Raw genomic sequence first — 26,684 nt, 5'->3', positions numbered from 1 at the left:
CAGTTAATGCTTATGTTGCCATTTAGTTGTTTAAGACTGTCCATTAGCAATTTTTTTCACATACTGAAAAGTTTTCCTAATATCTTCAAAATACAGAGCAAATGCATTTTTTGAATATGCCACACAGCTAGCCTTAACTGTTATTTCTTATGATCCATGATTATTGTCAAATCACAAAAAGGTACTACAAGTGCTATGTCCTTTAAGTCATAGAATCATAGATTTGAAGGGACCTCAAGAGGTCCTCCTGCATAGATGCAGGATGTGTTATTCCTAAACCACTGCAGATAGATGCCTAGCCATTTACTTCTTGAAAATCTCTAATGAAGGAGATTTTACAGTTTCCCACAGCAGCTTGTCTCATTGTCTTAAGCTTCTTATAGCTAGGAAGCTTTTCCTGAGTTGTACTCTAAATTTGCTTTGCTGAAGTTTAAACCCATTGTCTCATGTTCTACCCTATTCTTCATGGCCTTTCAAATATCTGAAAACTGCTATCGTGTCCTTCCCTTCCCCCACCCTTTCATCTCCTTTTCTCCAAATTAAACATACCTAGTCGTCTCCATCTTTCCTCATATGGCTATCATCTTTTTTGCTCACATATAGAACTGTACCTCTACATACTTCTTAAAATGAAGTGCCCAAAACTGGGCATTGTCATAATCCAATGATTTTTAGTGCCTCGGCACATTGGAATTTTCCCGCCACATGAAGCTTTCTTTGCACGGTGGATTTCTCAGCTGCAGAGAGAAATCCCGGGTGCAAAGAGTTCCCGCCACACGTATGCAAATTAGTGTCCCACTATTGGTCAATTCTAAATTATTCCTACGTGGCGGCTAGCAATTGGCTCACTAGCCGTATAAAAGGTTAGAGCAGTTTCCGCCCAAGTTGGAGAACTCCACAACCATCTCGTGGGGAACTTTGAGTGCACTGTGGAGCCTAGCAAACTCCACGCGTGTCTTGGAGGAGGACATAGGGGCCTGATCAGCTTCTAGCCACTCCCCGTCATAGTCGAAATTTGACGTACCCCCGCGTGAAGCGCTCGTGGAGTCGTGCATCGACGACTCATCTCGGTTCGGTTTGGTTCGGAAGAGATCTCACTTGTGTTTGTTTGTGTGCAACTGCAACTCAAGTAAGTTTCCTTCCTGCACTGTGACCATCGGTAGTGTAAGTAAAGCTTTCTTTGTAAAACCAATACGCTTCCGTGCCTAACTCTACTCCGTCGTGGAAAAACCCCACCTGACGGTCCGGGCTACTGGCCATAGCCTTAGACCGCACTCGGTCCCCGACAGGCATAACATTTCACTGAGGTCTAGCCAGCTTCAAGTGGAACAGTACCATTAGTTCGCTATGTCCTTTACATAATACCTCTGTTAACACTGCCCCAAAAAACATTTGCTTTGGGGTTTTTTTAATACTATCACGCTGCCAATTTACACTGGGTCTGTGACACCACAAAACTGAGGTCCTTCTTGGCAGTGCTACTGCTGTGCGGTTTTCATTTTGTCATCTATAGCACAGTTCTCCAAAGGATCTACAACCCCTCCTAGTTTTGTGCGTTTCTGCAAACTTTATTAGTAAGCTCTCCATTCTTCCATCCAAGTCATTGAGAAAAATCTTAACTGGCACCAAGCCCACAACAAGCCCCTTTGGAACCAAACTTGAGTTTTTCTGACATTTGTGCCAATGATAGCTACTCTTTGCTTGCAGGTTTTCCGCAAATTGTATACCTACCAAAAAGTAATTCTATCAGTCCCACATTTTACCAGTTGATTTATAAGAATGCCATATGGAACTGTGTCAAGACACTTACACTGAAGTCCAAATATATTATATCCACAGCACTCACCTCATCCACCAAGCTAATTACTCTGTGACGGGAGAAAATCAAGCTGGTTTGGTTGATTTGTTCTTAAATCAAGTTTGGCTTATGTACATCTTTTCATCCTCTTAATTTTTATAAACTGACTCATATAATTTGTTCTAGTGACTTCCCAGGATTAAAATCAGGCGGACCAAACTGTAATTCCCTGAATCTTCCATTTTTCCTCTGTTAGCCCTTCTCCAGTCCTTTGGAACTTGACTTGTCATCCATTACTAGGCAAATATTACTGCCTGTCTCTCTCAGATTTCTTCAGTCACTTCCTTCAGTCCACTAGGATGCACTGAGTCAGGTCCTGCTGATTTAAATGCATTCAAATTTGCCAAAAGCTCTGACACACTTTACTATATTGGTAGTTTACTGTCGAGTCTCCAGTGTTATGTCCTTTAGCAACTGCCAGGACCCCTTTTTATCCTTCAGTCTGTCTAGCTTTATTTACTCTTTCCCTGAACTGGATAAATGTTGCCCTTCTGAAGTCCAGTGCCCTTGTTTTGCTGTTCTGATGCCTTCCTTTTCTTTGGATTATCAATTCTATCATTTCATCATCATTTCATTATTCCCCAAATTCTGATCACTTGCATGCTGCCACCAATTCTTCCTTTCTGCTTAGACCAAACCCAAGAGAGATGACCACACAGCTGTATCCTGAAACTTCTGAAACAAAAATTTGTCCTCTAAACATACTAAGAAGCTGCTGCATATTATATTTTGCTGTGATATTCTTCAAACATATCAAGGAAGTTAAAATCCCTCATTAGTTCATTCACAAATTTTAGGTATGTTTGTTACCTACTTGAAAAATGCTTCAGCAATCTTCTGGGTTTCATAGTCTATAGAATGACTGCACCAAAATGTCACAACTGTTCTTTTCTTTCTTTATATTAATACAGCTATACTAAAAAAGTTCACTTTCTCCCTCCTGGACCTCAGAGGAGGCATATAGTTTTTTGAGATATAGCTGGATACTACCACCTTCCCCCACCCTCACTCTCACCTTCCCTTTCTAAAGCAAGGTATCTCTCTCAATGCTGATATTCCAATTGCAGGAATTATCCCACAAAGTTTATGTAATGCCAAGTCATAATTTTTATTACAAACTAAGACTTCCAAGTTCATCCTGTTTATTTTCCCACAAGCAAGCTCTGAAGATTTTTTTCATATTGCACTGCCATTTCCTCTTGCATCTCTCTCTACCAAATTTTAGTTCCTCAAGTCTCCTTCAGAAGCAAACATCTTTCTGGGTTCTCATTCCTTGGCTTACTGCACCATGGTTAGTAAGTTTTCTTTGCCTTTTCTTATGGGAGCTAATTTAAAGCCCACCTCACCAGTTAATCAAATGATGCCCAACAACATGCTTTCCAATTTTCATCAGGTGGGTGCCATCTCTCAACTGCTGTTCGCAACCTACTGTTGAATAATTCAAAATCTACTTCTTGACACCATGTTCTGAGGAATGCATTTACATCTATGGCATGACATGGCTCTCTTGAAGGTAGGTGGAAGGGAGGCTGTCTGGAATGTCCTGGAGGCAGTGACCATTAGACCCTGGTGAGGCGAAGGGGAATGAAGGTCCCTGCCTGAGGGAGCCACATGCAACTGAAGAGGAGGTTGACCTCGGGAGATTTGCACAGGAATTTTTTATGAGCGCTTGGTGATAGTGCGAATAAAATGTAAGAAGAATTTTGTCAATGTTGTTTTACCATACTTTGACAGAAGAGTATTTGATCACTTTTTCTTTTTATATCATTTGTTCTTCCATGCAAAAAAACCCTTTTGTTTGTCAGTTACTTTACTGAAGTGCCTTCTAAGCAAATTATTTCTACGCAAATTTAAAACCTGGGCATATCCATTCAGCAAAATGAGGTACCAACAGGCTTACACAAACCCAAGATGCATCTCAGGGAACACCCTGACACTATGATTTTGTCACAAGAGTACTTTATGAACAACTCACATTTCTCCATCTGACCTGCTATAGGCCCATTTTACACATGTGAAGATCTAAGGCAGATAGTGAGTTGGTCAAGGTCTTGGACAAATTACATGTCCAAGCTAAAATGGGAATATAAGAATCTGTCTCTCAACATTTAATTAATTGGATCATGCCCATCTTTCATGATATGCAGGTGTTCTTTCTTGAAGCTAGAAGCCAGATCTATAGTTTGCAGTACAGAGATAGAGAACTAGTGACAGCTAGCAAGAGGTAGCATTCAAATTAATGTGAGGTCTTCTCAGAAATCAAGATATCAATGGGAATAGATTTACCATCTGCAAAGCTGGCTGTATGAGACTCACAAATATATCCTCTGATTTTGCTCAATAGATCTCTCTCTCATTTACAGTCAGTCTGCATTTTGAAGACCCTCTCTAGAAGCGGTATCAGGATACTTTTTTTTTAAATAGAAAATGTTTGTAGACTATTAAGATTATTACAGCAGTAAACATTAAACTATAGAAACAAATAGTTCCATTCTTCAGAGAGCAAGCCTAGGAAACAAAGACAAGACCACGTACTTCCATTTGCAGATGTAGTCAAGATGCCTTGGAAACAATACATTTTGATGACAATCCTGGTTTGCTCTGCGTTGAATAATTTTAAGCCCATGTGAAACTTCAGGATGAGGTTAGTTGTCCAATATAAGGCATTTCCTTCCACCTGAAGTTGCATATGCTATTTCTACAAAACCTAAGTCTTTCAATGTCAGATGCAAAGAGTAATGGTACAAGGAATTCAAGAGCACTAAAGGTGGAAATTTTTATGGAGGCACAAAAGTGAAGCAAACACATGTCCATACTCCTTGTTATGCCACAAACAGTCGTCACAACAGAGGTGGTATCAATTGATGATGTTATATAGTGGTAGATGTCTATTTTATGGTATGAGAGCACAGGCAACCCAGTGCTGCCTGTACTCTCCAGCTACCCCAGGCAGGTGATCTGGGGACTTGAGGAGCTGAGCACAGCCCAGGGGACTTGAGTACACCTCAAGAATTCCTGGGCACAAGTCCTGGGAGCTCTCAAGTCCTGGAAGCACCTCCCCAATTTTCCCCACTTAGAGATATATCCTTGGGATATGCAGAGTGCTCCTTGGTAAGTAGGGAAGGATGGGATTTCCCCACTTATCCAAACATATCCTCAGAGATCCCAAGGACGTATCTGGTAAATGGGGAAACCCAGGTGGGCCACTCGCAAGGCTTGAGGGGCGGGATCTTGTGCAGGAATTTCTAGGGTGCGCAGGACCAGGAGACGACCAGGACTGGGAGAAGACACAGCCTATTGCCCTGCAGCATCAACGGGCTAAACAATGGGCAACATTAATTTCTCCCGAAGAAGAGAATGAGCTGTGTCAGGATGCATACCAGCACAGCTGATCAGCTTCACGTTGCAATGTCTATTTCTACCTTAAGTTGGTCCCTTGATTTCTGAAAAAAATGACTTCTGTTTCTATCGTATCACCACAGTTTTGTATCTTACATCTGTAAGTTCAGTGTCAGAATATTTATATTTTCTTTTTTTTAAAACTAATTTTTAATGTTAAAAATTTTATAACCTCTAGTTGATAACTGATTATAAGCAATACTCGTTGTTCCTTTAAATACTGTAACAGTCTACAAGAAAACTTATGTCAGCAACAGAGACATTCCTTTGTTGCAGTACTTTAGCAGTATCAGTGAAGATGCCTGATAATTCACTCTTAAAATTTCTTCTACTATAAAAAGTAATATTTTAAAAAAATATTAGTTTTCTACATTATCTGTCTGAAAATTAGATATGGCAAAAAATATATCATTTGACCTTTGTGGCTGAAAAGGAGGCTTTGTCAATTTACTTTGTCGTCTCCTCTCTGCTCTCACTGAAGAGCAGTAACTTTACTCATGGCACCATATCTAAATAGGTGACATAAGTCTTCACATAAGAATGAAAGGAGAGAGACAGAAAGAAAGATGCTGTCTTACCACTGCTGATGCCAGAGTTTGCAATGACCGTTGCCTCACTCCATTGGTCTGCACTGGAGACTGAGTAGGAGCGCTGATGCATACCATCAGGACGACTGTTGAAGGAGACTAGACTGATCCCACTTGCCATCTGAGACACAGAAGTGCTAGTAGTCACATTTCCTAGAAATAAAGAGATCGCATTATTATAGAAAATAAAACTGATTTACATTAAATAAGCAGCATCTTATCATGGCACAGAGAGAGTGCTCATGTCATCACTGTATTTGCCCCAAACATCTGAAAGCTATGTTCATCCTTGGGCAGACAAGGTTCCTTGGGTGAATTTGATATCTTTTATTAGACCAACCCAAATAGTTGGAGAATATTTATTAAGCAAGCTTTCAGGTTCAAAAACCCTTCATCAGGCTAAGGAGGTTTCAGCAGTTGGTGTGTGCTCTTCCTGGATAGAATGAAAAGTAAACAAGCCAGGGGCTGGGCTGGGGAGTCAGTTGCCAGGCAGATTATAATGTATCAAAAATCCAGTGTCTATGTTTAGTCCATGATCTCTAGTATCCAGGAGGTTGATGAAATGGAGCTCATAGGCTCGTCTCTGGGAAGTGTTGTGTAAGTTTCCCTTGAGGATCAGGACTGAGAGATTGGAGAGAGAGTGGCCCTCCTGTGAGAAATGTGCCCCCACCGGTAATTGGGTATTTCTGTCTTTGATAGATTTCCGGTGTGCATTCATTCTGGTGCGCAGTTGTTGTCTGGTCTCTCCTACATATCTTCCATCAGGGCATTTGGTGCATTGGATGAGGTATATTACATTTCTGGAGGTGCAGCTGTAAGATCCTGGGATGCTGATGGCTCTGTTGTGGGGTGTAGTAATAGTGGGGGTGGTGGAGACATGCTGGCAGGTTTTGCATTTCTTGTCCTGGCACGGTCTGGATCCTTTTGGTGTGTTCTGGGCTTGAGGAAGTTTGCTTCTGGTGATGAGGTTGGCAAGGTTCGGTGCTTGTTTAAAGGCTAGGATGGGTGGCTCTGGGAAGATCTTTTTAAGAATAGGGTCTCTGTCTAGTATGGGTTGCAATTTTTTGAGGATTTTCTGTACAGGTTCAAGGGAGGGGTGATAGGTCATAACCAGCGGTGCACGATTTGTGGGGGGTTTTCTTCTGTACTGCAGCAGTTTGTCACGTGGTATCCAGGTGGCTCTTTCAAACGTGTGATCTACCTCTCTGGAGGAGTGTCCTTGCTGGGTGAAAGCCTTTTTAAGATTGGTGAGGTGGCAATCCCGGGTGTTCTCTTCAGTACAGATGCGTTGGTATCTGAGGGCTTGGCTGTATATCACAGCTTTTTTGGTGTGTTTCGGGTGATTGCTGGTTTTGTGCAGATATGTATGTTGGTCTGTGGGTTTCTTGTATACTGTGGTCTGTATTTTACCCTTCTGGATACTGGCCACTCTCTCTCCAATCTCTCAGTCCTGATCCTCAAGGGAAACTTACACAACACTTTCCAGAGACGAGCCTATGAGCTCCATTTCATCAACCTCCTGGATACTAGAGATCATGGACTAAACATAGACACTGGATTTTTGATACATTATAATCTGCCTGGCAACTGACTCCCCAGCCCAGCCCCTGGCTTCTTTACTTTTCATTCCATCCAGGAAGAGCACACACCAACTGCTGAAACCTCCTTAGCCTGATGAAGGGTTTTTGAACCCGAAAGCTTGCTTAATAAATATTCTCCATCTATTTGGGTTGGTCTAATAAAAGATATCAAATTCACCCAAGGAACCTTGTCTGCCTAAGTCCTTAGACCAACACGGCTACAACCTAAACCCATGTTCATCCTTGCACATTCATGGAAATGGAAACTCTTGCATGGCCTTCCTGCAAACCTGCTGTACACATTAGCCAGCATTGCCCCCAAACTAGTCATTCACAAACACCAGGTAGACTTCTGCTGCACACTTTTGGGGAACATTGGTTTAATATATACATATTAACTCAATTTAGCCAATTCTCAATTCCCTTTTAAGCCAAAATCCAACACGTGACAGGTACATTGACATACACTCCTAAAATACAAAAACTGTAATAATTAATTAAAACAATCTTACATCAATAGAATTTTAAGTAAGTGCATGTGAGTGTATCCACAATTCCAAAATCTAAAGTGCCAGTAAATAAGCTAGTATTAGTGTCACAAGTACAATGACAAAACTCTTCTCTTTGGAGTAAAAGAAACATCACAAACAATGCACCAGAACGTTGCTACTGTCTTTGTAAAAACTCAGTCCTACCTTTCAACAGACAACAGCACAGCCATATTCCTGACATGCCCAGCTTTTAAAAATTGAGACCCAGTAAGAATAATCTTAAATACAGTATATGAATTAGAAACAGTTTTAGCATTTTCATGATCCATGAAGACAGAGAGAGAATGGTTCAGTAAAATGTTTAATGGAGGGAACAGGTCTCTGAGCATTAAAAACAGATGAACAGTGATCTGGTTGAACCAATTTTAGTGTCAAACTTAATTAAAAACCTTTCCCATGAACCCTGGGTTCTAGTAGCCTGGTCTTAGTCTCAGCCTCTCCTTTTTATGTCTGATGTGCTGAAAAGTTCAGTCTAGAGTTCTGTTTTTTAAATCATAATACCACATTTCCCAAACATAAGATGAGGTTTTCTCCCCCTATCAGCATGGAGGGAAAAAACCCGTCTTATATTTGCATACCAGCATTGCCCCGCCCTCCCCCTGCAAATTAAATACATGGTCTATCATTAAATTGCTGCTGGAAGCAGCAAGTGGTCAGTCATGGAAACCAGCTATTGAGTTGACTGAATACAGCCAGGTGTTTTTTCAGGGTGGGCTCTTCTATGCCTTTGACTAGCAGAGGGAGTCCACTATGGGGCTGATTGCCATTGAACAGCAGCACACAGTTGTTCTTCAGCTGTTTTAAGAAAGTAAAAAACTCACCACTTATTATGCCTATGCCTGCAAACCTCAGGCAGGGGGTACTTACCTGCTCCACTCTGGACCGGACTTTTAAACTCCCCGGCAAAGCAAGGAATTGAACAACCTGATTGGCTGAGCCCTGGCAGGGGTTCAGCTTGTACTAGGCTACCCCTGGAAATGCATGGGGCTTCCACCGTGTTCCTAGGGCTCTGCTGCTTTTCTTCTCCATGCTCCAGGTAAGGTTTGTTTTTTTTCTTTTTTTAAAACTTTTATCCTCACCCTCTCTTCTCCTTACTGTTTCAGGCTATTTCCAGCCAAATAGCAGTTTCCAGGGCTTTGGGGAAAATGCTAAATTTTGGGCTTTCCCCTAAAATACCCTGAAACCCAAATTACAGTGGTCCCTCTATATAAGAAAGTACAAAACTGCTGCTCAAAAGTGTGTTTATGGAGTAGTTGTGCTGAAAGCTGCAGCAGTTTGTAGGAAGTTAAAATGCATCAATTCTGGATGTACTTACCCACACTAATTTGCACATACTTCATATTCACTCCAAAATTTTTTGGTCCTTTGCGTTTCAACTTAACAAAGGAGAAGGGGAGAAGAGCAGGCAATTGCTGCAGTTCTGACTCTGGCCCCGAGTCTGGGTCAGGGGCAGAGTCAGACCCACCACAGTTTCCTATCCCACTCTCCTTGCCCCCTGAAGTTCTGCCCACCCCTCTGTCCCTTTCCCACCCTAACCATCTGTGGCAGGGCACTGTTGGTGCCTGACACTTTAAGGGATGGAGCAGGCAGCAACCAGGTGCTTGAGTACGGTGACCATTTTGTGGTCCAGGATATATATAGGGTGAAGCAGCAGCTTGCTGCTGGCAGCTGTGAGAGACATCAGCTGAGGCTCAGGAACAGCCTAGAGGTTTATTCTACTGTATATTGTGTGCGGGTGGTAAGGGGGTGTATGTGGCGGGGAGTGGGGGGAGTGTGGGTATGCTGGGGTGTGGGTATGGTGGGTGGGATGAGAGAGATGGGGCTGGGCTGCTGGCTCCATTGCATGAGCCTCTTATGGACTGCACGGGAGCCTCACGCGATGCAGTCAGGCAGACACCCATGCTCAGGCTCCGAGCTCTTGCCACCCCAACCTGAGTCCCTGTTGGTCCCAGAGCAAATGCAGGGGCTCTATACCCGCCTGCAGCACCGTTTCCCTACTTTCTTTCCCACACACTTGCCCACCACCACCACTCCCCGCACCACTGCCATGGCCCCCACTGCTCCCCGCTACTTGCATATCCTCAGCCTCAGAATTACCATTTTTTCATTTATTCTACATGCCCTAACTGTCTGTACATTACTTAAATCTTTGAACAGTAAATGGTTCCTCTTTTCTTCTGGATAGGAATTACAATTTCCAGCTTGAGCTGTACAGGAGGAGGAGAAGCCTACAATTGTTTTAGGTTCTCCTGAAAGTCTTTTTATAGAGGAAACAAATTAAAAGGTGGCCTGATATGCTCCTCTTTATAGCATTTTTTTTCCATACACATTCTCTCTCATGTTCATTAGCCTAACATTTCCAAATAAAAGTACTGATTGAACCTAACACATGGTAAGGTCCACAACACAGTAATCCTTTGTTCTTGTTTGCTGCAGCACCTATTTTAACACTTTTGGAATCAAAATAGTAAAGGATTTTGTAAAGACATTTTTTTTCAGAAGCAAAGTTAGGTTTCCTTTTGATAAACCCCTCCAAATCTTTCTCAAATGCCCTAAAAATGGCATCCATCCTGCTGGACTGAAGAATGATGCAGACATTTTTTTCACTCTATGCCTAGTAAAATGAAACAGTGACTTTTGATGGATTCCTGGAAAATAATCTTCCTAGCAGAGATCAAGAAAGAGAAAACTAGTGGTAAAAGACAAGACAGAATATTTCTGCAAGACCATGGAAAGATAGAAAACAATTATTGGACATCTCTGTCTGAATGACATATCCCTATCAGTCTGAACTGGTAGGGCTGAGTTGGAAAAAGAGGTGGTATTTTGTAAATTGACATTTTCTGCCTATTAAAAGCAGAACTGCCTGGCCACACGCTAACTATCAATGTGATACAACAGCAAAACTTTTAAGATGACTGTCCATAATATACTGAGTATTTTATGTTATAATTGCAATGTTCAAAACTTCATGTATGACTTAAACTCATGCTGAAACAGATTCAGCCTCTGAAATTCTCTTCTATCAAGCAAATTAATTATTTGGTAGAATTGTGCAACAACAATTTAGACTTGTGAAGAATTTTGGATAGTTGGCAGCAAAGACACTTGGAACCTAGGAAACACTTTCTTTAATGGAACTGTGATACAATTAAATTAAATATTGCTCTATACCCTTTTCTGACCACTGATACAATTTGCTTCCAGTCTACTTGCTTAACCAGATACTTTACTCATTTTAAGATAGAAGCAATTGTTTGATTATTAATTTAAATTTCGGTCAAGGTAAGAATATTTTCTGAATAAATTCACATGTGAATTTGTATAAAATGTTCTTTATTTAAAAAATTCAGAGAGCCTGAATTTTATAAAACTGAATTAGAGGGTTTCTCAGACAATCTATACAGTTCCAGGACAATTCTTATAATTACTTATTCACTTCTGTTTTCCAATCCACTGTTCATTTTTCATTCTGCAGTTAAGCTAATTATAGCAGGCATTGGACACTTATCTAATACCATCAATTGGAAATAATGATATTGTGCTTGCACCAAAACAAGGACTTATGAATGCCAACTGCTGTTCTTATGGACTTGTTATACTACACAAAGCTACACTCCTACTCATTTTTCCTCCTCCAGGAGGCTAACTCCACTCCCCACATCCAAGCAGCAACATTTCTTTAATTCTGCAGGTCAGAATGAAACGGCTACTAGCAGGAACCATTCCAGTCTCTCAGCAAATAAGTCAGCTAGCTCACAAGAGGAAGTCAACATTTACAGAAAAGTGAATTTTGCACACTATGATGCATTTATGTCAAGTTCTTACAGGCAAGGTCTTGCTGCACTTCTGCATCTATCTCCCTCTCTCTCAATATATCAGCATTAACATGAAATGCATGGTCAACTACCTGGTCTATTCTGAGTTCTGAAAGAGTGCTTCTTCAAATACATCATATATGCATCAGCTGGTTGCTTAAGTTGATTAGCAGGGGGCAGTTAAATTACTATGCTAATCCATGTATTCTCAGCACTATTTCCTTGATATGGATATGTGTATATGCTTACTGGGAAGCCTTGATTAGTTCAAGCTTCAATGTGTCAAAGGCTCCAGATTCTTTCCAAAGAATAATTTTAGCTGTACTCACGTCCCTAAAGTGTAAGAGCTGATTTGAAAAAGTACTTACTTCTACCATATGCTATTTTTCTTTAAACAATTTGCATTTCAAAGTGAAAATGGCATTTATATCTGTATGAATATCAGTATGTTGCCAGAACTGGTCTCCGATGAGCAAAAAAAGATGCTGGTTTCCTATTGAATAAAAATGTTTTCATCTACCGAAGTGGCATCAAAAGAAGAATTCCTCTTTCTAACTACAGACAGCCTTATGATATTTTAAGCTACCTTTTCAGATATTATAAAATATCCTGTTATGATACAGTTCATAGAACACTCAACTACATGTTCATAAACAACCTCTACAAATACAATCAAGATTAAGATTCAAGGCACATTACAATTTTGGTTAAAACTTACAAAGAGCACTCATTCAACAAAGTGAGAATTGTAATATAAAAGGACACATGGAAAAAGAATGTTTTTTTTTAACTCACCAACTTAAACTGAAAACTGAAAACATAAAAAATGTACATGTCCATATGTTCAGCCCAATGCACATGAACTAAATTAGGGAACCATATTTACCCCCAGCTTGTATGAATATAATTTAAAAAATGGGAACACACATGTTCACATTGTGAGAACATAGCATGCAAATTGCATTGTCCACATTGCTCAATTAAACTCTTCACACATACTGAAAGGGACTAAATATGTCAGATTCAAAATGACATCAAGAACCTTCCTAACTCAATAAAAATCCAATGCATAATATTTAGAGACATTTTGGAGGGGCTAGGGTGCAATGGGGAGGGAAGTACTAAACAAATTCTATCCAAACACGATTTCATACATTTTGTTCAGTACTTATCTGGTAGCTTGCTTCTTGCAAGTCTATCATTTGAAATTTTATTTGTATGCAAAATTATTATCTACTGGGATGCTATATGGGCAACTATTTTGGTTACGTCTGTCTTCTTCCAATACATTACAACTTAGCAACAAAAAAAAGTTAGAGCAAACCATCACTGGGCAGCACAGGTTTTTTTTAATGGACACATCACTTCAAACTAAGCCTTCACCATCTGTTCCGCCCACTAATTACAAATGCAAAATGAATATAATTCACAACTGTACCATAAAAAAGTGATACAAGCAATTCAAATGCATGCAAGCAGTCTTCATTCACTGCAGCCTGTACATTTGTGATTTCCCATCATCCCCAAAGTAAACAGTTTGGTTTTAGATTTCTTCAGATACAAAAAATACACTCCGAAGGAATAATTGTACATTTTGTACAAACCAATCTACACAAGACATAAGGAGAAAGACTGGAAAAGTATATAAAAAGAAAGCCAGGAAACCTGTCCAGCTAGGGTATAGTATCTTCCATCACTACATTCATGCTTTATTTGTGCAATGTTCTTTATTTTTACTATGAATTTCTCTTCCAAAAGGAAATAAACCTCTTAAGGCCAGAGGGCTCAGCTCACCAGCTGTTAACACTAATGAAAAATACATTAGAATGGTGGGTCAGGAAATTCTGACTCCTGATATCAGAGGGTTAATTGTTCTAAATCACACTGGGTGAATTTATGGTGCAAGATACAGCATATTTTTGAACGCCCTCTAATTCAGCAAAAGGCACTGTCAAGTGGTTTAGGCCATAACTTGGCCTGGTGTTAGAAAATTATGGCCAAAAATTTTCTGTAGTAAGACAGGGGTGAGTGTAGGTTGTGGCTGTGTTGGTCTAAGGACATAGGTAGACAAGGTTCTTCGGGTAAATCCAATATTTTTTATTAGACCAACTCAAATAGTTGGAAAAATTCTTCTTTGCAAACTTTCAGGTACAAATACTCTTTGTCAGGTAGTCGAAGCATCTCCATGTGGTCTGTGCTCTTCGCGGATGGAGTAGTAAAGCAGCCAGAGTAAGTAGTAAGACACTACTTTACAAGTTGCAAGAAACATTTTATTCTCCACCCCCTCCCCTACCCCCTCCAACCCCAACCATCTCTACTCCTTTTTTACTTCCCTAGTAAACCAATTCTTGGAACTATGCAGAAATTATTTTTGGTAGGCTAATATTTTGTGGAGGCTGGTGATGATTCAGGAAATGACCCACTGGCCTTGCATTCCTTTCGATGCTTATTAACATACATTTTTACAATGATCTAGCACAAGGTTGTCTAACTTGTAAACCCTTGGGGGCCACATGTTCTGGGGGCTGCAGGCCACAGGCCACTAGGCTACGTTTTGAGCAGATGCTCCTTCCAGCTCTCACTCCACTACATGCCTGCACAGACACTTGCCCCACCACTGCACTGCATGATCCCTGTCCCCCTGCAGGTGGCCCCGAACTCACCCTCAGCAACTCATGCCACACTACCAACCCTCCTTGGGCTAGAGGCATGAAGCAGCAGCCAGAGGAGGAAGTGGGAATCCAGAGACTCCAGCAGCTGTTGCAGGTAGAGCAATGGTGGAAGCAGCAGCAGCTGGGCGGGGGCCTGGAGACCACAACTTAACCCCTCATGCAGGCCACCATTTGGACACCCCAACCTAGCAGAATGGACTTAAAACTGGCCCTTAAAGAATCCAGTAATGAGTCACTGACTATCACAGTATAACCCTCCAAGATAAAAAAAAGCTTTTTTTTCTTCCCCTGCTGACCCAAAATCCAAGTTCATGCCCAGTGCTGAAATCTAGATGTACTGCTGCTACTTACTAATTGGGCAGCATCTAGCCGTGTCTATTCTGAATAAGCAGAATAAGTCAAAATGATAAAGAAATGGACTGTCAGCTATCAGGAGCATCATTAGTAGGTAACATTCATGGCAAGAGAAATAGCGGGACTAGAGTTTGATAACTTAAACTTTTAAATTAAGGTTACTGACAAGAGTTATTAATGGGAAAGGGGAAAGAAAAAGAAAAATCTGTATTTTACTCATCATCTCCTTGCTATAGATTCCATCTTGTCAAGTACAATATGAGTTAGCAGCCCAACATTTTCATCTGGGAGATGTTGAGGGTCTAAATAACTTTCTGCTTTTGTACCTTACTTGGAGTAGAGGAAGTGAGGGGCTCATAGCATTTCATAAAACAGTTCAAGTCAAAGAAGCTAGCATTCACATTTTCTTTCGAGACTCCTGGAACTTCTTTTTATTAGCAGTCCAAAAGCTCCTTAGTATATTTTTCTGACATTGTTTTTTCCTTAGTGATTTTATGAAAATAAGTTTATTGACACTGCTCAAATACTTATGTAAAATTCTGAACTCACCACTCAAGCCAGGCTGGGATCTTATTTGCAGGCACAAATTAAGTACGGTCAGTCTTTATCAATGGATTGGGAGAATGCTAACACAATAAATGCTCTGGTGCCACAGAAGGAGGATTGATGATTTAGTAAAAAGGCATTTTCCTTTCAGCCATTACTGAACCAAAGCCTCAGATAAGATGAACAGTATCAGATAAGCTGTAATTTGAATGAAACTTAAAATCAAGATCTTGATCTTGACCAGTTACTTTTATTCAAATTCGCATGACATTTCTCCTTACTTTTTCATTCAATAAAGGGTGTTTTTAGCTAAATAATAATGTGCACATTTAATATACCTTGAACTGTTCCTAGTCTATAAACTATTCTTTACCTTCAGCACAAGTTCTGTTTCATATCTCCATGTGCTGTTCATGAGTTGTTACTTAACAACCTAGAGGTGACTGCACTGCATTGATGTGCAAAGTTGTTTTGGGCCCTGAATGCTGCAAACACATATGTGCTTAACTTTATAAAATTAATAATGTAACATCAATTAATTAAAAGGAACTACCACTTCCATGTGTAAGTGAAACGTGTTCTGGCTTGTGACCACACTTCCATAAAGTGCATCATTATCCCTCTGGATGCTTATGGAAGTTATTAATGTCTACAGTGGGGAAAAAAGCCTTATACATACATCAGATAAACATCTAAATTGAGGAAAATTAATGGATAAGAGAAATAACTTCATAATCCCTGTATTAGCAATACACTTCCCTAAACACTAACAGCTGTAATTGTGTACCTAAAGAATCTGACTCTTAGGGTATTCAGTAGACCATCATTATAAAAATATTTTCTATGCCATTTTAAACTAAAACAAAGAAACTTTCTTTCTAAAAGACAATAGATATTATTTTGATGTTAAATTTTTTTATAGCTATTACCACGGTAACAGCAGCTTAGCGAATGCATGTCTGCAGTGTGAGCAGTTTTGATAAACAGCCTCTGCGGGCCACACAACGGGGATAATGTATCCTTAAGTACTGCCAATGAGCTGCCATTCTGCACAGCCAATTACTTCTGTGCGTCTGTCACTCAAAGGAAAAATGACTGAGCCCATTAGATCAAACCTTTGTCACTGTTCCTAATGCACTCTTAGGCCTCATTAATCTGAGGGAGCAGCAACACAGCCGCCGGTGCCTCATTGCCTCCCCCACAACAGGACCACGTGAATCCTCTCATCTCTCCCCCAAGTGCACCACGTTAATCAAGCTCTCCTTATTACCCCAGTCCCTGTCACGGCGGAGAGCGCTCTCTCTCTTAAATGCTCTCATTATGGCCCATCTTTAGAGCCGGCTGAGTGGAAAAAAAAGAGCGAGAGAGAAAGAGAAGAGGAAAAAGCAAGTCCGATCACATTAATATTCATGACAATAATTAGTATTCTAGGTCACTGAATATTCATGCTATTAGTTTGGTTTTTTATGGGTTTGCTGGATGTCCTGATTGCTGGAGTGTGGAGGAAAACAGCATGGTTGGGACTTTAGATGTCAACGGCAGTTCAATACTCAAAACACATTTGTGAATTTTTTTTCCCTTTTGGTAAATCAGCTTAAACCCTCCTGATGGCTTTAATATTTTAAAATCACTGGGGGGGAAAAGCTAGCAGTTTTTGCAAAGGTCTTAACATCCAACTGGTTAGTATTTCAATATGTAATACTCAAAACTCAACAAGATCACATCAGCAGCACAAGGCAAATTTGTAATCTTGTATAGGAGATAGCATAAGAGAACACTGAGGCATAAATATCAGTCAGACTTAAACCAGTGAAGTCTAATCAGTAAATGATCTTGTCTAGTTGAGCATCTACATTTGGGTCCACAAAAGTTCAAAACATATTTTTACTGTTTATCTTGGTAACTGTCATTAGCAATCAGCCCTATTTGGAAGTGGGAGGAAGAAGGAATTCAAGTAAATACAGCATTTTCTAACCCAATTCAATCTCTAGCCCAGCTAAAAACCCAAGCAAGGAACTGTTAAAAGATTAACAGAAATTTAAAGAAAATTTACTTGAATAATTCTCTCTCCCTTGGCTACAAATTGGAGAAGCTCAGGCTACTGTAAGCTACAGCTTATTTTTTCTCCTAGTCCTGATCAGGGCAAGCAATTTCATGAGTGAACTGCAAAAACGTCCTTGAAGGATCACCCTTAACTGGGATGAGAGTGTAATCTCCAAGGCGCTTATAAATTCACTTTTTTCTGTATGTAAACTGACAGCTTTCTTTTTATTTACATATTGCTTGTTCCTGGATTATCAGGAATGAAATTAGCAACAGAATAAAATGATTCATTTGAGAATCTCCTATATTAGCAAATCAAATGAAAACCAGATTTTGTTAATTAATAAAAGGAGTTTTGTTCAAATTTTACCAAGGCCCAAACTCACCAAGTTTCTAGTCTGAAGCAAAATCATACTTGCATGCAGAAAATATAGAAAACATTCTTGTGTTAACTATATAAGCCTGTCTGGTGTACTGGAACAGGCTTAAATAATTCAGGCAAACTGTTGCCAATATATGCATACTCATAAAAATCATGTTGGGGAAAAAAAATCGGCCTTGTCTTTGAAAATTCGAAAATATTTGCCTCTCCTTTTTCATTCCTTTCTTTACAGCCAGTACTATTAAAATATACTTCAGAACAAAAAATAACACTGTAAAACAACTTCATGATTATTGGACTTGGTACAACTATACAGTTTACTAAGCACCACACCTGATTAAACCTTTTTTTTTCTTAAACTGATGCATGAGTTTGATTATACAACCTAATCCCACAAAATACCCGCAATTTAAAAAAAGCCATAAACCACAATTCAATCAAGTCAATGAAAAAACACTTATTGATACCAGCAGATTTCAGGTTAGGTCCCAATTCAACAATGCATACTAAAGATAGATAATGTCATCCATGTATTATTAGGTTGCACGCTATGCGTTCCCTATCTCCTAGGAAGTGACACACCATAATTCAGAGGCTATTACAACTAATCTTCTTTAAGTTTACTGTAATGACAAATTTTGGTGGAAAATGACTATCTGCTCTGATGGAGAAGACTATAAATTTCAGTTCAGTTTAAAAGGAAGATAATTTAGATGCAAGGAAAATCTGTATTGCTATTGGGACCTGATGATGTCACATCAGGCATTACGCTTTAAAAGTATACTATTCCAACTTAAAAATAAATACTGTGCTTAACATTTTTTAAAGAATGTCTGGAAGGCAGTCCATTACAACTTAATCTGATTCTAAGCACTTTGGTGTAAAATAAGATTACTTAATGGCCACTGCATAGCTTTGATAGATGATCATGATTAATAACAGATATGAAACTCACATTTAGGAGAGCATCTTCACATTTTTGTAAAACATTCAAAGTGTCACATATAGTTAGCAAATAATAATGTTTAACAAACTTACTGACGGTTGTGTAGTTAACATATTTTAACACACTTCACATACTGCACATACACCACTGCATGTAAATTTAAAAGCAGTAAAGTCTTCTTAAATTGTGTTAACCAGGAAGCAATATACTTGCAACAGTTACTAGTTCTAAAGGCAAACTTTCTATATCAGTTGCTGTATGTATGTTTCTATTTGGTTTCTGTTTGTTTGTAAGAGGAGAGGAAATGGATGACTCCTGGGACAGATTATGGGATATGGAGTTCATTTCAAGGTCACCACTTTGATCTAACCAAGCTTGGCAATAATTAAAAACTGGGTCTGATCCTATTCCAGGTGAAAGCAATGAAAGTTGTGCCAACAACTTCTAAAGAAGGAGAGCTGTTCAGTGATCAATTTGCTGGATGGACCGATGTCAAATCCTAATAATATAGCCACTATAATTGGCACTCCCTGTTGGCAGCATTTCTGAAAACAGCAGGAGCTGGCTACGTCTGAGAACCACCTCTCTTCAGGCCAGGGTTGAGGCACACTGATAAGGCACAAGACAAGGCTCATCATTTTCATAAATTTTAGTTGTGATTTATTTATTTTAAAGTTAAATGTTTTATGGGATATCCTACAAGTTGGACTTCTTGCAACATTAGCAGTACATCTTTTAAAAGCTGTGGGGTAAACAAGCCTGGCACAATAAAGTGAAGGAAGAACCTATGCCATCCTCCTCTCTAAGCAACTTGGCACTCAAGTGTACATTTCCCATGGATAAATGTGTGCAAACCCTTAATACTTGCAAACAAACTATCTCTGAAGTTAGCTTGGAGGAATGGATGCATTCAGTTTGAATCTCTCAAAGGAGCACCCCACAAATGGCACTTTACTGCAACACTAAGTCCCCACCCTCTTTTTGCCAGAAACATCTTCAGATAAAATGCCAGGACTTGTCAGAAGTGAAGAAGTAAAAAAGGGTTTGTTATTGTGGAGGAGGATGGCTGGCTTTCTACCAGTAAGTACAACCCTTAATGCACAGTCTCTAGCTAACTAGTTTTATGGGTTTTGGAAAATAAGTAGTTAATTGAAGAACTCTCCTTTAGATTCCCTCACTAACTGTTTTTTTCCTCAGTGGCCTAATTTCAGGGGCCCTGAACAAAGCAAAGAATGGGAACACGATTTATGGTTTTTTGGGTGTTTATTTCCCCCAGATTACTCTCTTAGATGCTAAGGATGCAACAATCAATTGGCAGATGTCAGGACTGTGGTCCTTAATAATGGATGGTTGTATCTGTGCTCTTGTTGACACCTTCGAAGTCAGGAAAACAAAGACAGGTAAAAAGTTATTTCAAATTGGGAGAAATATTTCCAGGTAAAGGTACCTTTGTTCTCAGACATATAATGGCATTTGAAGTGCCATTCCAAACATTATTACAAGTAGTTTTACACAGTGACTCTAGGATTAAACAAATATGTACATGAAGTCTATGCCCCATCTGCTATGAATAATTATTTTAAAGAACAGATTTAATACCGATTATTTCCAGTTAGTGTGCAGATTTGTAATAGCTGAATACAATGACAAGAATTTTTGGGGGTGATATCTTATCTTGGACCAATCAGTTGGGTCAGTAAAAGATATCATCACCCCCCCCCCCCTTGCAAATCCTTGACTCTTGCAAATTTCTTGGATCATTACAGCTACAACATCACTTGCCACTGCCAAAATATTGTAAGGCAACCATTCACACATTTTATTACAACCTCAACACAAAGAGTCTATTTCCCTTTTTTTACTCCAACAGTACTTTAGCAAAAATATATAACCATGGTTAGGCCTACTGTTCAGTAGAACAATTTAAAAACTAAAATAATACACTTCTTTTTACAAAATTGGGACATTGCATTTAAAAAAATAAAATCAATGGGAACAAATACCCATAAGGGTTTCCAAATATTGGTTCATGACAAGACTGGGCAAAAATGTCACTTGGTCATCATATAATTTTTTTCTGCTATCCCCTTGCATGCTCTCACACCTTGAAATTTTGATGCTCAAAATGCTGTCACTGTGGAAAAACACAAACACTTCCCTTTGCATTACATGTGTCAGGAAGCAGAAATTTTATTAACAGACATCTCTGAAATAGAACTTTATGGAGTTTGGTAGGTAGAAAAGAAACAAATGGTATGTATACACGAGAGAAACATAATACTGAATGTACATGCATAGAAAGGCTTGTGAGAGGGAAGGTGAAAGGACAGGTAAGAACTGGGACTGCTACATCACATAATGAAAAATGATAGGGGAGGAGAAAACATGTCACCCATGTAATGACATCTTGAGATTGACCTATTATGGGAGAAACACTAGGTCCTGTACTTAGAACATCAAGCAGAGGTATCACTGAAGCACACAACCCAGCCTCTGACACCACATCTGGGTAATACATGAAGGGATTATAAGCACTTGGATTTCAACAGGAAAAGTGTGCAAAAGTGTTTAATTATTTTTTCAGCAGTGAAGTTATTCCATTTCATTTCAGTGTTATTCCTGAACAGTAATGTACTGCAGCAGAGCTGCCTCATGACAAAAAAGATGAATCTGGCTGCAGCTCATAAGGCAGCAAAGAGAACAGGCACAGGATGACCCATAACTACTTTCTCTTCCTAATAAAGATGTTCTAGTATTGATAATGTAAGTGGCCAAAGTGCTGACGAGACTAGTGACAAAATTCTGCTCCATCTTAGAGACTCTCACTCTACAATGACAAGAAAAGAGAAGGCAACTACTTTTAAATTGTGGTGTATGAGGCAACAAACAAAATGAGTTAATATCAAACACAGAAAAATGTAACAGTCCCTTAATTATATAAAATGGAGGAAATTAAATAAGAATCCGCCAAAGAATACCTAAAAGTATCACAGGTGCACTGATACATTGGTCCTTATCATATTGGCACTGATAAAAGGAAAATTGACATTATCAACAACGAGCCTTTTTTGGCTGATGTGGCCGATAATGTCACCAATAAATGTCGTGTGCATGTGCACAGCTGCAGCATGCACGTGGCCAGCCCAGCAGATTGGAGGGCAGCATTTGCCTGTTAAGTCTGTTGGGGGGAATGGGTGGCGGGGGGCAGACTGAGGTGAGGGAGAAAATGGAGCTCAAACAGGGGCAGGCACTGCCCAGTTGGGGCAGGGCATGGGGCAGAGTCATGACCCGCTCATCAGGGGAGTGTGAGGAGGGAGGGAAGGCAGCTCTTGCTGCTGCATGCACCCCTGGGAGAGGGGGGCCACATGCCCCCTGAATCTATGTGCGGGGTGAGAGTGGGCTGCCACTGTGGCCTGGGGTGGCACCAGTCTCTTCCAGGCAGGGGCGCTGTAGACCCCACATAGCTCCCACTCCCAGTACAGCTGCTGCCCGCCCTGAGCGCAGTTCCACTGCTGGGAAGAGCCCAGTGCTGCTCTGCAACCCCAGAACGCAGCAGCCGCCCGCTCTTGCCCTGCACACAGATCCGAGGGGCACATGCCCCCCATGCCTCCCCTGAGGGTGCATGCAGCAGCAGCAGCCATGTCCCTCAGATGAGCTGCTCACAGCTCCTTCCCACACCCCAGCCCGGCTGGGCAGCACCTGCTTCTGCCCCAGCCCCACTTCCTCCCTCACTGTGGGGCCCTCGATATGCCCTCCCCCCCTCCCCCCCCACCTCAACAGACTTACCAGCCTGACACTGCTTTCCAAGCTGCCAGGCCACATATTGGCAATTGGATTTGTATCAGCTGATATGGTTTTGTTAATAATCGGCCATTGGTATTGTCCCAAAAGATCTTTATTGGTGCACCTCTAAAAATATAATCAATAAGATAGTAATGGCTTCTTAAAACTTTTAACGAGAACTTTGATCTCAGATAAACTTTAAGAAATCAACTTAATAGAGATAGGTACACTGAAACAATGGATTTAAATAATATTATGGAAACATTAGTATTTTAAAAGATTATATCACCAGCTGCAAGCCTTTCTCAGACTTGAGCATGTAATTAATGACTGGAGCATGTAATTTGTACCGATTCTAAAAAATTGGGGAAAATACTTTCTACCTAGCTTTTTCAAAGAAAGGGAGCTTAATGTGACTAAAAATACTTAGATATAACATGATAAGAGTGTTGGAGTACCTGAAGTCAAAAACAGTGTTCTTGGCTACCTCTCTGAACATGGCAGTCCAGTCTAGGAAAAAAAAACTAATACTAGATGACTTTGGATATGTGACTGGTCTTACTCAACTCCCTCAACTCGAAGGTAACTATATTATACATCATTTTCATATGCAAGTTAAAATAAAAACTGAAAGCACAATGGATACAATTTTCAGTGGTATTATATTAAAAGTATTAATATTTTGCACTTTTTTTACAATAGGTCATGAATTTCCTCTTTTATTCCCTCAAAAAAAAAAGGATGCATTTTGGCAAATTCATATCTTGCTCTTCATATCATAGCAGTTACTAGTGCCATTTGTAACAGGCTGGCTTTTAAGGGTCAGGTCTCAGTGCCGGCCGGCTGCCTGTTCAGGGCTAAACCGCTGCCTTGCTCGCCTGCCATGCCTTGATGGAAATAAATATGATTTCTGTTTCTAAGGCAGGAGGCTACCCATTGCTTTCCCTTCTGATGCAAAGGACCTTGATACATGCTCTGGCCTTCCCTTACATGTGTCCCATGCCTTGTTGATATTCAGTCTCACTTCTGGTCCTTCCATATTGTCACATCCAGTCTTTCCATATTCCCAATTCAGTAATCCTGCCCCTCATTAGGGCCACTCATCTTTACTGCCCTCAACTGGGCTGCTCTACACACTTGGCCCTTCACTGGGCCTTCTGCCCCTTCATTAGGGCTGCACTTGGCAGCACCCACCTGCTGGCTGCTTCACTGCCAACTTGAAATCTTGAAGTGGCAGGCACTGCAGGTTTCAAACCACCATTCTGGTACCAAATATTCAAATCTCCTCACCATGACTCATTTTTTTTTAAATGTCCTAAAATAAGAAATATCTTCAAAGACACAATGCCTGAAATTAAAAGAAACAAATGCTGTGCATATTTTCCTTGTACTTCAAGCATGTTTAGATGCATTTTCTCCCTTGTAGTCACTCTATAATCCAATAGAAAATCTCATAATAAGAACACTTTGAAATAAGTATTTTCAAAATAAAAAAAACAAAAACTGCAGAAATATTAGAGTCTAATTTAGCATACATCAAAGCTGAACAGCACATGCTTACATTTCTCCTTTAGCTGAACTGAAGCTGTGATATTCTGTCTCTGCAAAGAATGCCTCTAGCACATCTCAGATTTACAGCTGGTGATGTAAACTTCTAAAACACTAATGTTTCCATAATATTATTTAAATCCATTGCTTCTATGTACCTGCCTCTACTTACTGTTGATATGAATGCTAACGCAATTGAGAAAAAAGCTCCATTGAGAAAAAAGTTGGATTTTTCATTTGAATGACAGCTTAAAGGCAGATATAGCTATACAACGGTTCCAGGTGTTTTTAGTGCTACTAATAGTGTACCTAGTTTTTACTTTATAGCTGCTGCATGGAGCAAGATGGTTTATTTTAATAAAGTTTTGAAGCTACTCTTTTGCCATATCAGAAATAAATTAATTTGTTCATTTTCCATCAGACTTAGGTGAATATAACTGCATCACCTACTTGATTATCTGTGGATCATTTATTTTCTTAACGTACGTCACTTATTTAGAGCCAGCTCAACCTTCTAAGTGCAGTGGACTGGGTGATTATGACCCAGCAGCACTGCAAGCCACCATTTCTCTCCAGTAGTGGATGAGGGTAGAAAGAGAAGTGTGGAGGCATGTGGCTTCCCATGTCAGAAGGAGGGGAGGGAGAGGAAAAACTGTACCCTCTGATTTTGGAGAGGATCAGCAGCATGGTGGCAGAAAGGAAAGGGGACAAGCTGGGCCAAGCTGCTTTCTGCTGATCCCACATACTGCAGGTCAGATAAAGTCACTCTGGGGACTGGATCTGGCCCACACACCATCACCATGACTGATCACCATGATTTAGAGCCACTCCCACCCACCTAAAAGTACATTAGAGGATGCAGATCTGCCACTTTTATAGAACCTGTGAGAACAAGCCACTGGAGATTTGCTCCCCACACAGATAAATGAAGGATAACTAATGTAGACATCAAAAAGGATCTGAGACACAGACCTGCAATGAGTTCATCAGATACAAAAAGAAGGTAAGCTGTGACCAATCCTGATTTTAGAAAAAAAATAGCACTGTAATTCTTTCAGGATGGTAGAAGGAAATTAATTGTTTAGATTTTCCAAATGCCCCAAGATTTGTTTTCTTAAGCTCCAGGCCAACAACTTGAACTTACCAGGGTGCCATCAACAGACTGGTCCGAAGCATTTCATGAATCATATCAATATTCCATGGAGTTTACATTTCTACCAGAAGAATGTGATTATTCATTATTAGTATTAATATTTGAGTCTACTTACTGGCCTTTCTTTACCAGACACCTGATACTCTAAATCTGTCACCTTTTCAGGATTTGGAAATATGCTTGTTGATTTATCAGTGAGTGAGTCTGAGAATCTTGCTTTTTTTCCTTAATTTTTTTTGGTCATTTTATGTTAGTCAAAAGATTAAAAGGGTACCCAAAATTTGGTTTACATGGCAGAGAAAGTATCTCCAAGGGAAGAAATTTCCCTTTCATTTGCAATGCTCTTCTCCTCAGTTTCATCTTCTTGGTTGAGGATCTTGCCTTTAGCTACTTAGACAAATTGTTTTGGTTTAAGAGTAACCATGGCAGAAGAGGTTTCGAATGGAAGGCTCTGATATACCATCCTGCTCCTTAGCACAAACGTTTCTTTTAGCTATTGGATATATTTTTAATTCTTCAAAGCAACAAGGGGGAAGAAGCAACGATGGCTAGTCCCTTGCCAAACCCAACTCATTCAAGCTATTCTGGGTACAAAAAGACTTCAGTCACTCAGAATTAACAGAAAGTTAAATCTCAAATGTTGAACAGGTAGCACTGACAGATGAGGGGGAAAAAACCCCCAGAACTGGAAGAAGCAGCACATTAGTTCAACTTGGCTCTGCAGAGTCTGTATAGATTGGGTGCTTCAGTGGGTTTATTTGATGTTTTTATCCAATAGCTGTTTCAATCAGCTATTAGAAAAAAGCACCAAAAAAGTCCCGCTGAAGTGCCAGATTTGTAATGTGATGCCTTTCCTGGGCACGCACTGGGCTTGGTGTGAGGGTGCATGGAGTTTAAAGTAAAGAGCTGGGTTGGTTTTTTTTTTTACATCTGCAAGCAGCATTATTTCTAAAGATTCATGACCTTTATTGAGCAGTAACTGGGAACAGCAGCAAGAAACAGTTTGAGGATCGGGCTTCTAATTTTCAAAAGGATGAGTTCTGCATGAATAAGAGGCTCATCCCAGAAATCTCTGTTCTCCAGGAGAGGTCTTGGTTTTAAAACACTACTACTGGCTGGCCAGCCCACCTAAAACTGCACTTTCCCCAGGGTCTGCTGAAGTTGCACAGTGAGAAGTACTACTGCTCAAGACAGCAGTATTTACAAAACAAAGTGTGTTGGAAGTTCACAAACTGCAAGAACAAACCGTGTTGGCATGGTTTCCCCAATTCCACCTCCATTTGCCATTTAGTGGCAGCCTGTCCATGCTCCTTCAACTGAGCGTTTAACTTAGCATTTCAACTACAGCCCAAGATAATGTATGTACCTTCATGTCTGTGTGACTGTCATGGAACCCCTGGGACAAGTGAAGTAGGGGGGAAGTGGAGGGGCTTGCTCAGGACCTCCACAGCATTGTCTGGTCTG

At 40.2% G+C, this 26,684-nt stretch overlaps 1 protein-coding gene across 5 annotated transcripts in view; it reads right to left on the bottom strand.

Annotated features, from left to right (window-relative positions):
- AGAP1 (ArfGAP with GTPase domain, ankyrin repeat and PH domain 1) overlaps positions 1-26,684 on the bottom strand; it is a 589,050-nt gene that overhangs the window by 159,320 nt on the left and 403,046 nt on the right. For all 5 annotated transcript variants that reach the window (XM_019492038.2, XM_014594255.3, XM_059727176.1 and 2 more), the window contains one exon: positions 5,836-5,997. In XM_019492038.2, the coding sequence (XP_019347583.1) occupies positions 5,836-5,997 (162 nt within the window). The remainder of the gene's footprint in view (positions 1-5,835; positions 5,998-26,684) is intronic.

Source organism: Alligator mississippiensis, chromosome 4 (genome assembly GCF_030867095.1).
Source record: "Alligator mississippiensis isolate rAllMis1 chromosome 4, rAllMis1, whole genome shotgun sequence".
NCBI classification, from domain to species: Eukaryota; Metazoa; Chordata; order Crocodylia; family Alligatoridae; genus Alligator; species Alligator mississippiensis.
Note: the sequence above shows the minus strand (reverse complement) of the source record. Positions and strands in the feature narration are given on the sequence as shown.